At 43.2% G+C, this 12,484-nt stretch overlaps 1 protein-coding gene across 2 annotated transcripts in view; it reads right to left on the bottom strand.

Annotated features, from left to right (window-relative positions):
- Positions 1-12,484, bottom strand: part of LOC118399142 (oxysterol-binding protein-related protein 10-like) — a 138,446-nt gene that overhangs the window by 30,882 nt on the left and 95,080 nt on the right. For both annotated transcript variants that reach the window (XR_004828774.2, XM_035794966.2), the window contains exon 6: positions 7,426-7,651. Coding sequence is in view for 1 of the 2 variants with exons in the window: in XM_035794966.2 (XP_035650859.2) it covers positions 7,426-7,651 (226 nt within the window). In the remaining variant the exon portion in view is untranslated. The remainder of the gene's footprint in view (positions 1-7,425; positions 7,652-12,484) is intronic.

Genomic DNA, 12,484 nt, shown 5'->3' on the forward strand with positions numbered 1-12,484 from the left:
GAAGGAATGCGAGACTAGAACAATCACATTCTTCCACTCGGGGGGACGAGAGGGAGCCGTTTCCAAAATGATAGGAAGAATCCAAATGGAACAATGCATTCTGACAGACACTGGTCAGAAAATGACTGGTCATTTGTAAATGTGTTTGATAAGAACGAGACCTACATACTGTGTGAATACATTTAGGATATGAACAAGTTATGGAAACTGTCAACTGTGAACAAGATGTCTTTGTGTTGTGTTTGTGCCTATGACGAGGTGATTTAATTTTCTTGCTGGTTATTAAAATACAAGTCACGACTTCCCAGATATCAAGGACTAGAAATGAAGAGGGAGGTAATTGTAACCTGTGTATTTAATTTGTTCCCCTTCCCCCTGCATGTCATTCAGTGCCCACCTGTATGTGTATGGCTAAATCTAACATGATCTACCAGCGGCATGGGACCGTTTCAGTTGTTTAACCATTTTGATGAGCACAAATAACCTGACCAAATGAAAGACCATACAAATAGTGTCTGTTGAGATGCTAAGCTCTGCAGTGCCCGCCTTGACACGTGATTGGTCAAGTCACATGACTCCGGTCTATAATTAGTGTACACCCACGCAAGTTCAGCTACTTGTCTAGTAGGATGAGCTGAAACGCAGGCTGCGGCCTACCTAATGCAAGTCCACGCAATCAAGACCCTGTAAATATTTTTTTATTTTATTTTTTTTATTTTTATTTTACCTTTATTTAACCTTTATTTAACCAGGCAAGTCAGTTAAGAACATATTCTTATTTTCAATGACGGCCTGGGAACAGTGGGTTAACTGCCTGTTCAGGGGCAGAACGACAGATTTGTCAGCTCGGGGGTTTGAACTCGCAACCTTCCGGTTACTAGTCCAACGCTCTAACCACTAGGCTACGCTGCCGCTGCTGAGGACCGTTTCCAAATTCCAATCCTCCCCCAGTTGAGATTGGGTTAACTCTAATGCACCTTCGTCTCTCTACTCTCTGGTGTCCATTATTGATGGTCCAGTTGAGCCGAGTCGACTGGCGAGGTGCCCAGGGTGTCAGAATGCTTTGACACTGCCCTCCACGCAGGCTTCTGTTGATCTGGCAGGCAGAGCCCTCAGTACACAGGGCAGCAAACCCCTACCGTAGCTAATGGTATCCTCCATTGAAAAATGCATGCACATAAGAGAGTACTGTATAACAAGTGGCAGCACTGCGGAGGACCAGCATATTTTGCATTGCTGAGGTCCCTGCTTTTGTTGCATTTTCTCTACCTATTTATTCTGTAGTTAAAATAAATGTACACGTCTTCAAGGAACAAAGATCAGTCGTGAAGGAACTAATTAAATATCCTTTGTAAGAGCATAAAACATTTGTTATATGTGATGCAATTAGGGCTGGGGGATTATCACTGCAGTTGTCCATTCTTTTGGGGAGAGAAAATACATTTTCTCGTGCCAGGAATTAATCATTGTGTCCTCCCTATTCAAATCTGGATGATATCCAGTGGCTGTCACTGAACAGCTGTGAGCTTAGTGATTGTCACACAATGAAGATGATGCACCACCAAAACAGAAGAAGAGAGTGTGGCAATAAAAGAGTGTTTGTCAATGAAAACAGACATGGGTGTGAACAGGGTTACGCTGCAGGCCAGGAGTGTTGTACAGAAAAATTAATGCACTACAGTATGCTTTTCAAAATGGCTTTTGTCTTCCATTTCAGGGCTGGGACCTCAATGCGCCTCATTTGTGCCGCTTTACTGGCTCTAATGAGGACCGCCACAGGAAAGGAAGACCCAGAGTTACCTCTGCTGCAGAGGATAAGTTCATTAGAGTTAAATGCACCTCAGATTGTGAAGTGTTCAGAGTTCAAGTAACTGACACATTCTCCCTCCTCCCATACAAGAAAGAAGTCAAAACACACTCAGCCCTCTCATTCATTTGTGTGAAATGCTACTTGATTTGCCCCTAGTACCATTTGGAGACATGGCACATTTGCTAGTTATTTCACGATGGAGATAAAATAAAACTCTTGGCGAGGCAATTCATTCCTTCATGGATTTTGATCTGCAAAAAGGAAACGCTCCACATTAAGCATTTGAAATGGGCCGTCAGCAAGCTGTGTAGTAGTGGGAGCACGAGAACCAAGCTGTGTAGTAGTGGGAGCACGAGAACCAAGCTGTGTAGTAGTGGGAGCACGAGAACCAAGCTGTGTAGTAGTGGGAGCACGAGAACCAAGCTGTGTAGTAGTGGGAGCACGAGAACCAAGCTGTGTAGTAGTGGGAGCACGAGAACCAAGCTGTGTAGTAGTGGGAGCACGAGAACCAAGCTGTGTAGTAGTGGGAGCACGAGAACCAAGCTGTGTAGTAGTGGGAGCACGAGAACCAAGCTGTGTAGTAGTGGGAGCACGAGAACCAAGCTGTGTAGTAGTGGGAGCACGAGAACCAAGCTGTGTAGTAGTGGGAGCACGAGAACCAAGCTGTGTAGTAGTGGGAGCACGAGAACCAAGCTGTGTAGTAGTGGGAGCACGAGAACCAAGCTGTGTAGTAGTGGGCGCACGAGAACCAAGCTGTGTAGTAGTGGGAGCACGAGAACCAAGCTGTGTAGTAGTGGGAGCACGAGAACCAAGCTGTGTAGTAGTGGGAGCACGAGAACCAAGCTGTGTAGTAGTGGGAGCACGAGAACCAAGCTGTGTAGTAGTGGGAGCACGAGAACCAAGAAAGCAACGAGCAGCCAGTTCCTCCATGACATCACTCAGTAGGCCACCCAATAGAACGTACAGGGTTTCCAGAAGTTTCACAAAGACCTTTAAAAAGCTCCAGGCATACAGTACCCACAGCGCCAAAGAGATTTCTAAGGGGGTGACCCGCAGGGACCGTCCCAGTCAGCCAATTTGCGGTCCCGACCTCGTGCTTGGCGGGCGCCATGCAACAATGTGACCCTGTCCATGCAGTGGTTGTTGCAAGGGTTGGCTCAGGACAGTGTGGAATGGATGTTGCGCCCCCAAACACTCCAATGCCTGTGTGCCACAGTCCTAATCTGGAATACATCCATGCCAGTGCCACCTTCACCCTAGTGAAGGTGGCACCTAGTGAAGGTGGCACCGGGGCACAGCAGGTCCCCCACAAGACAACGCGTTGTGAGCAAGGCAGTGGAAAGAAACTGGTTTGTACTTGCGGCCTGGCGGTCCCACTCCACACCTCCCCCTGTCTGACGTACAGGGCAGGGTGACTGTTAGGACATAAATAAGAACACCAGAAGAGAAGACATAAGGAGACTGAGAGAAACAACCCCCATCCCAACTATCATCCTCATTCCCAGCCAAACCATTACATCTACTTGCACCAGACAGAGGTTGGTTGTTCATAAGTACTGCTCTAGGGTCAGCTCAACCCCAACCTTATGTCAAATATAACCATGTATTTAAAAGCGAAACTGATCCTGAACTAGGAGTAAAATGTGAAAAGGTGGAAGGTTTTCTTGAATGGGCGAATCCTAACTTCCCAATGTTCGGTTAGTCTTCCATTGACGTCAAAGCAAAATTTGGCTTAAGTGGAAGGCCAGGTTTATTGCTTCTTTAAATCAGGACAACAGTTTTCAGCTCTGCTAACATAATTGCAAAAGGGTTTTTCTAATGATCAATTAGCCTTTTAAAATGATAAACTTGGATTAGCTAACACAATGTGCCATTGGAACACAGGAGTGATGGTTGCTGATAATGGGCCTCTGTACGTAATTCAATTTTTTTAAATCTGTCGTTTCCAGCTACAATAGTCATTTACAACATTAAATGAACATTATGGCAAACAATTATTATTATATCAAACAATTATTGTGGCTCATCCTATATTGTCCATAACGTCTTTTACTCCCTCGCAACAGTTGTGGGATACACAGCCACACACTCATACACACACACACAGAAAACGTTTGCCCTCTGTCATTGCCAACAAAGGGTATATAACAAAGTATTGAGATAACAAAAGTTTATTGACCAAATACTTATTTTCCACCATAATTTGCAAATAAATTCATTAAAAATCCTAAAATGTGATTTTCTGGATTTTTTTCTCTCATTTTCTCTGTCATAGTTGAAGTGTACCTGTGATACATTACAGGCCTCTCTCATCTTTTTAAGTGGGAAAACTTGCACAAATGGTGGCTGACTAAATACTTTTTGCCCCACTGTACACACACACACACACACACACACACACACACACACACACACACACACACACACACACACACACACACACACACACACACACACACACACACACACACACACACACACACACACACACACACACAACCCCTTTCCCCCACAACAACCATAAACTTAACAGTTGCACCATCCCAGAGCCCAACTCAAGAAAGGTCTTGATTTATGAATGCATATACAGTTGCAGCTGTAAAAGAAGGCCTGCAAGACTGAGCAAAAAATGGGCAGAAGTGGGGATATTTGATTAACCATTGCCACGTCCTAGATGGAGATAAACCCCCTTCTCCTGAAACACCCACAACACAGTCCCCCGTATTGACCATATTCCCAAGCATCTCAGTGCAGTCAGACCTTTGATTTTGTGTCACCAGGGCTACAATAATATACCCCCTCTCTGAATGTCCGAGTGTGACCCCCTCCCCATGGGTTACTGCAGCTAGTGTTGCCAGTACTGCCACTGCCTGGGTGGGGGCACCCCACAGGAATCCCCACCGGCTAGGTACAAGGTCGTCAAGGTTCTCATTAGCAGCTTTGAGAATTTCCTTGTGTAGTATGCTCTCCCTTTAGGGGCTTTGGCTTTGCAGGACCAACCCTGCCAAGCAGCCTCAGGATCTTGAGGGGGCAGTGCTGCTCTAGGTCTCTGACCACATTTCGGCTGCATACAGACCACTTACAGCAGGCCCATAAAACAGTTAGGGACTTCTCCTTAGTATCTGGGTCATTCAGGTGGGTGTCTAGGGTATAGGGTTGTGGACCGTTCCATCAATATAGGATCATAAATACATTTGATGTATAATTTATTTTTAAAATGTAGTTCCCCATGATGGGACAATAAATAAATGAGATGTATAATTTATTTTAAAAAATGCTGTTCCACCATGATAGGCCAATAAATAAATAAGATAAACTAAAATGTAAAATCCAAATAACTTCACAGATCTTCATTGTAATGGGTTTAAACACTGTTTCCCATGCTTGTTGTAAAGGGTTTAAACACTGTTTCCCATGCTTGTTCAATGAACCATAAACAATTAATGAACATGCACCTGTGGAACGGTCGTTAAGACACTAACAGCTTACGGACGGTAGGCAATTAAGGTCACAGTGATGAAACCTTAGGACACTAAAGAGGCCTTTCATATTTATTTGGGTGAAAAAACACCAAAAGAAAGATGCCCAGGGTCCCTGCTCATCTGCGTGAGCGTGGGTTAGGCATGCTGCAAGGAGGCATGAGGACTGCAGATGTGGCCAGGGCAAGAAATTGAAATGTCCGTACTGTGAGATGCCTAAGACAGCTCTACAGGGAGACAGGACTGACAGCTGATTGTCCTCGCAGTGGCAGACCACGTGTAACACCTGCACAGGATCGGTACATCCGAACATCACTCCTGCGGGACAGGTACAGGATGGCAACAAGTTGCCGAGCTTCTCCAAGAACGCACAATCCCTCCATCAGTGCTCAGACTGTCCGCAATAGCCTGAGAGAGGCTGGACTGAGGGCTTGTAGGCCTGTTGTAAGGCAGGTCCTCACCAGACATCACCGGCAACAACGTCGCCTATGGGCACAAACCCACCGTCGCTGGACCAGACAGGACTAGCAAAAAGTGCTCTTCACTGAAGAGTCGCGGTTTTGTCTCACCAGGGGGAGTGATGGTCGGATTCACGTTTATCGTCGAAGGAATGAGGGTTACACCAAGGCCTGTCCTCTGGAGCGGGATCGATTTGGAGGTGGAAGGTCCGTGTCATAACATCACCGGACTGAGCTTGTTGTCATTGCAGGCAATCTCAACGCTGTGCGTTACAGGGAAGACATCCTCCTGCCTCATGTGGTACCCTTCCTGCAGGCTCATCCTGACATGACCCTCCAGCATGACAATGCCACCAGCCGTACTGCTCGTTCTGTGCGTGATTTCCTGCAAGACAGGAATGTCAGTGTTCTGCCATGGCCAGCGAAGAGCCCAGATCGCAATCCCATTGAGCACGTCTGGGACCTGTTGGATCGGAGGGTGAGGGCTAGGGCCATTCCCCCCAGAAATGTCCGTGAATTTGCAGCTGCCTTGGTGGAAGAGAGGGGCAACATCTCACAGCAAGAACTGGCAAATCTGGTGCAGTCCATGAGGAGGAGATGCACTGCAGTACTTAATGCAGCTGACTGTTAATATTAATTTTGAACCCCCCTTTGTTCAAGGACACATTATTCAATTTCTGTTAGTCACATGTCTGTGGAACTTGTTCAGTTTATGTCTCAGTTGTTGAATCCTGTTATGTTCATACAAATATTTACACATGTTAAGTTTGCTGAAAATAAACACAGTTGATAAATGAGAGGACGTTTCTTTTTTTGCAGAGTTTATATCCCTCATCTGCACAAAATTGAAAGCTCTCTCACAACCCCTGCTCACAGACAGACATTGGTTCTGGGATATGCAACCATTTCCTTTCTCATTCACTTAACGCCACACTTATCCAAACACCAAAAAGCACACACCACACCATCCATCTCAATACATCCACACATACCGTGCTGTTGTTGAATGTACTTTTGTGTTCCAATTAGTTATATTTGAAGATAAATAGAAAAGCTATATATATATATATAATGAAGAGACAAATAATGAAATATATATATATATATTTCATTATTTGTCTCCTCTATGAGATCTTTGTGATTTTTAGAATCGCGTGGTCTTTGTGTCTCTGAACGACTGGTTGTCAATATACAGTTTATCGATGACGAGAGCTACTCGGTTCCCTTTCAATCTATTTTCCTTGAAAATTGGATACAGAACTTTGCGCCGTTCTGCAATTTCCTTCGGGAACTGGTCATTCATGCCTATTTTCGTGCCAGCAAGTATTTTACCCGGACTTTTAACCATTATTTTATCTTTAAAGAAAGCACATTTGGCAACGATTGGGCGTTCATACCTCTGCCCTCTCTGTCCGAAGCAGTGTACACGTTCGAGTTGGATTTTGTCGATAGCAATCTGATCGAGAGTTCCTCCTTACAGCGCTTCAGATTCTAACTACAGATTCAGGCACTTCTCCTTCTTTCTCTTGGATACCTGTAAGTACCAGATTCTCCCTCATGGATCTAGTTTGTATGCCAAGTAAGGCTTCTCTCAGAACCACGTTCTCCTTTCAGGCCCTTGCAGCTGCTGTCGGGTTCTAAGGGGAGACGGGGTGGGGGATGCCTGTGGCGGACTCACCGGAGGAGGGACCGCAGGTGTGGTTGGGCTGGGAGGCCTGGGGCTGGCTCTGGGTCTGGGTCTGTTGCAGGATGTTCAGGCATTCTCCCAGGCAGCTCATGGTGGCAGCCGACGTGGCTTTGAGGAGCAGGAGGTCCTGGTCCAGGCAGGAAAGGGGTCCTCGCGTGGGGAGGGACTCTATGGACTGGACCAGGTTCTTCTGTTGACACTCTGCTTGGCTCATCACCTGAGGGAGGACAGGACAAGGTTAGAGGGTGTGGGTCAATTTCAAATCTGAGTGAGGGTGTTGGAGAAAATAGAAATAAATACACACACACACACTTGAAGTCGGAAGTTTACATACACCTTAGCCAAATACATTTAAACTCAGTTTTTCACAATTCCTGACATTTAATCTGAGTAAAAATTCCCTGTCTTAAATCAGTTAGGATCACCACTTTATTTTAAGAATGTGAAATGTCAGAATAATAGTAGAGAGAATTATTTACTTCCGCTTTTATTTATTTCACACCTCGACTCGTCTGTGACATTGCCTTTAACACCATACACGAGCCAAGGGGAAGTGTGTAGCTCTTGGAGTTTCCATACACTCTTGACTCTATGCTTATTCTCTGTTTTTAAAGCAGCATCAGTCATTAGACTTGTTCTTCTGATTCAGGAAGAACAGAAGCAGTAAAAACATGATGTTTAAAATGGCGTTTAACATCAGGAGAAAGCACGTCATCATCTGGCAGGGGGTCAGAGTGTGCCGAGGAAACATGGGATTTAACATCAGGAGAAAGCACTTCATCATCTGGCAGGGGGTCAGAGTGTGCCGAGGAAACATGGGATTTAACATCAGGAGAAAGCGCTTCATCATCTGGCAGGGGGTCAGAGTGTGCCGAGGAAACATGGGATTTAACATCAGGAGAAAGCGCTTCATCATCTGGCAGGGGGTCAGAGTGTGCCGAGGAAACATGGGATTTAACATCAGGAGAAAGCACTTCATCATCTGGCAGGGGGTCAGAGTGTGCCGAGGAAACATGGGATTTAACATCAGGAGAAAGCGCTTCATCATCTGGCAGGGGGTCAGAGTGTGCCGAGGAAACATGGGATTTAACATCAGGAGAAAGCACTTCATCATCTGGCAGGGGGTCAGAGTGTGCCGAGGAAACATGGGATTTAACATCAGGAGAAAGCAAGTCATCATCTAGCAGGGGGTCAGAGTGTGCCGAGGATTTATAGTGCTTGTGTTAGCAAAAATCAGGTGGTTTTATGCATTTCCAATACCCCATGCAATATTTTGGCAGGTATAATACAATAGTCCCAGCATCACTATTCTGTATGCAGAGTAGATTGCTAGTAGAGGAATAATGAGAGCTATTTCATTCAATTCCTCATACCAGAGAGGCAAGGAAATGGATCTGTACTTTCTGTAACTTTGAAACTTGGATAATGACTGAACAACATGTATTTGCTGTTACTTTGAAACTTGGATAATGATTGAACAACATGTATTTGCTGTTACTTTGAAACTTGGATAATGACTGAACAACATATATTTGCTGTTACTTTGAAACTTGGATAATGACTGAACAACATGTATTTGCTGTTACTTTGAAACTTGGATAATGACTGAACAACATGTATTTGCTGTTACTTTGAAACTTGGATAATGACTGAACAACATGTATTTGCTGTAACTTTGAAACTTGGATAATGACTGAACAACATATATTTGCTGTTACTTTGAAACTTGGATAATGACTGAACAACATGTATTTGCTGTTACTTTGAAACTTGGATAATGACTGAACAACATGTATTTGCTGTTCCTCTGAAACTTGGATAATGACTGAACAACATGTATTTGCTGTAACTTTGAAACTTGGATAATGACTGAACAACATATATTTGCTGTTACTTTGAAACTTGGATAATGACTGAACAACATGTATTTGCTTTTACTTTGAAACTTGGATAATGACTGAACAACATGTATTTGCTGTCCCAAATGACCTGGACAGGGCTTTGTAATCAAAACAAAGGATCACAGAGTATTCAGAATACAATATTTTAGTGATGTTTACTTTGTTTAAAGGAGAAGTTCACCCCAAAACACTCCTGGGCCCGTCTTAACACTTGTCTGGCCATTTGTTAGTACCCCAGACAGTTTGTAGGTGTTTTGCTTGAGTTTTTAGATGTACAGTTGAAGTCGGAAGTTTACATACACCTTAGCCAAATACATTTACACTCAGTTTTTCACAATTCCGGACATTTAATCCTAGTAACAATTCCCTGTCATAGGTCAGTTAGGATCACCACTTCATTTTACGAATGTGAAATGTCAGAATAATAGTAGAAATTATTTATTTCAGTTTTTATTTCTTTCATCAAATTCCCAGTGGGTCAGAGGTTTACTCAACTATAAATTTTGATAGCATTGCCTTTAAATTGTTTAATCTGGGTAAAACGTTTTGGGTAGCCTTCCACAAGATTCCCACAATAAGTTGGGTGAATTTTGGGCCATTCCTCCTAACAGAGCTGGTGTAACTGAGTCAGGTTTGTAGGCCTCCCTGCTCGCACACGCTTTTTCAATTCTGCCCACAAATGGGATTGAGGTCAGGGCTTTGTGATGGCCACTCCAATACCTTGACTTTGTTGTCCTTAACTTCTTCGAGATAGGGGGCGCTCTTTTAATTTTGGGATAAAAAAGCGTTCCCGTTTTAAACAAGATATTTTGTCACGAAAAGATGCTCGACTATGCATGTAATTGACAGCTTTGGAAAGAAAAAGCTCATTTCCAAAACTGCAAAGATATCTGAGTGCCCCAGAACTAATGCTACAGGCGAAACCAAGATGAAATTTCATACAGGAAATGCCCCAGATTCTGAAGGCGCTGTGTTCCAATGTCTCCTTATATGGCTGTGAATGCGCCAGGAATGAGCCTGCACTTTCTGCCGTTTCCCCAAGGTGTCTGCAGCATTGTGACGTATTTGTAGGCATATCATTGGAAGATTGACCATAAGAGACTATATTTACCAGGTGTCCGCCCGGTGTCCTGCATCGAAATTATTGCGTAATCTATAGGTCCATGCGCGTTCCATTTCTTCAGAGGAGAAACCAAACTGCCACGAATGATTTATCATCGATAGATATGTGAAAAACACCTTGAGGATTGATTCTAAACGTTTGCCATGTTTCTGTCGATATTATGGAGTTAATTTGGAAAAAAGTTTGCGTTGTAATGACTTAATTTTCGGGTTTTTTCTTACCCAAACGTGATGAAGAAAACGGAGCGATTTGTCTACACAAATAATCTTTTTGGAAAAACTGAACATTTGCTATCTAACTGAGAGTCTCCTCATTGAAAACATCTGAAGTTCTTCAAAGGTGAATTATTTTATTTGAATGCTTTTCTTGTTTTTGTGAATATGTTGCATACTGAATGCCAGGCTTAATGCTATGCTAGGCTATCAATACTGTTACACAAATGCTTGTTTAGCTATGGTTCAAAAGCATATTTTGAAAATCTGAGATGACAGTGTTGTTAACAAAAGGCTAAGCTTGAGAGCTAATATATTTATTTCATTTAATTTGCGATTTTCATGAATAGTTAACGTTGCTTTATGGTAATGAGCTTGAGGCTGTATTGACGATCCCGGATGGCTAGAATATGTAAGCCATTTTGCCACAACTTTGGAAGTATGCTTGGGGTCATTGTCCATCTAGAAGACCCATTTGAGACCAAGCTTTAACTTCCTGACTGATGTCTTGAGATGTTGCTTCAATATATACACATACATTTCCTCCCGCATGATGCCATCTATTTTGTGAAGTGCACCAGTCTCTCTTGCAGCAAAGCACCCCGACAAACATGATGCTGCCACCCCCGTGCTTCACAGTTGGGATGATGTTCTTCGGCTTGCAAGCCTCCCCCTTTTTCCTCCAAGCAAAACGATGGTCATTATGGCCAAACAGTTCTATATTTGTTTCATCAGACCAGAGGACATTTCTCCAAAAAGTACGATCTTTGTCCCCATGTGCAGTTGCAAACCGTAGTCTAGCTTTTTTTATGGTGGTTTTGGAGCAGTGGCTTCTTCCTTGCTGAGCGGCCATTTCAGGTTATGTCGATATAGAACTTTTGTACCCGTTTCCTCCAGCATCTTAACAAGGTCCTTTGCTGTTGTTCTGGGATTGATTTTCACTTTTCGCACCAAAGTACATTCATCTCTAGGAGACAGAACTAGTCTCCTTTCTGAGAGGTATGATGGTTGCGCAGTCCCACGGTGTTTATACTTGCGTACTATTGTTTGTACAGATGAACGTGGTTCTTTCAGGCATTTGGAAATTGCTGGATGAACCAGACTTGTGGAGGTCTACAATTTTTTTTTCTGAGGTCTTGGCTGATTTATTTTGATTTTCCCATGATGTTAAGCAAAGAGGCAATGAGTTGAAGGAAGGCCTTGAAATACATCCACAGGTACACCTCCAACTGACTCAAATGATGCCAATTAGCTTCTCCAGCTTCTAAAGAAGCTTCTAAAGCCATGACATAATTTTGTGGAATTTTCCAAGCTGTTTAAAGGCACAGTCAACTTAGTGTATGTAAACTTCTGATCCACTGGAATTGTGATACAGTGTATTATAAGTGAAATAATCTGCCTGTAAACAATTGTTGGAAAAATTACTTGCATCATGCACAAAGTAGACGTCCTAACCGACTTTCCAAAACTGTAGTTTGTTAACAAGAAATTTGTAGAGGGATTGAAAAACAAGTTTTAATGACTCCAACCTGAGTGTATGTACATTTTCCAACTTCAACTGTATATAGTGAAATCATATGTTTGAATTCAACAGCATACTCATTGATACCAATAGTGACCTATTATCATGAACTAATAAACCCACTTTTTCAGAGTAACTTTCACATTTAGATATAATACATTGACTCATACATGTACCTCATAATCTTTAGCTACCACTCTTCAACCTTAGCTGCCAACTGTATCAACAACTAAAAGTTGAAGGGGTTATATTATACTTGACAGATATCAAATCAAATCATCAAATCAAATGT

The sequence above is a fragment of the Oncorhynchus keta genome, chromosome 20 (genome assembly GCF_023373465.1).
Source record: "Oncorhynchus keta strain PuntledgeMale-10-30-2019 chromosome 20, Oket_V2, whole genome shotgun sequence".
NCBI lineage: Eukaryota > Metazoa > Chordata > Actinopteri > Salmoniformes > Salmonidae > Oncorhynchus > Oncorhynchus keta.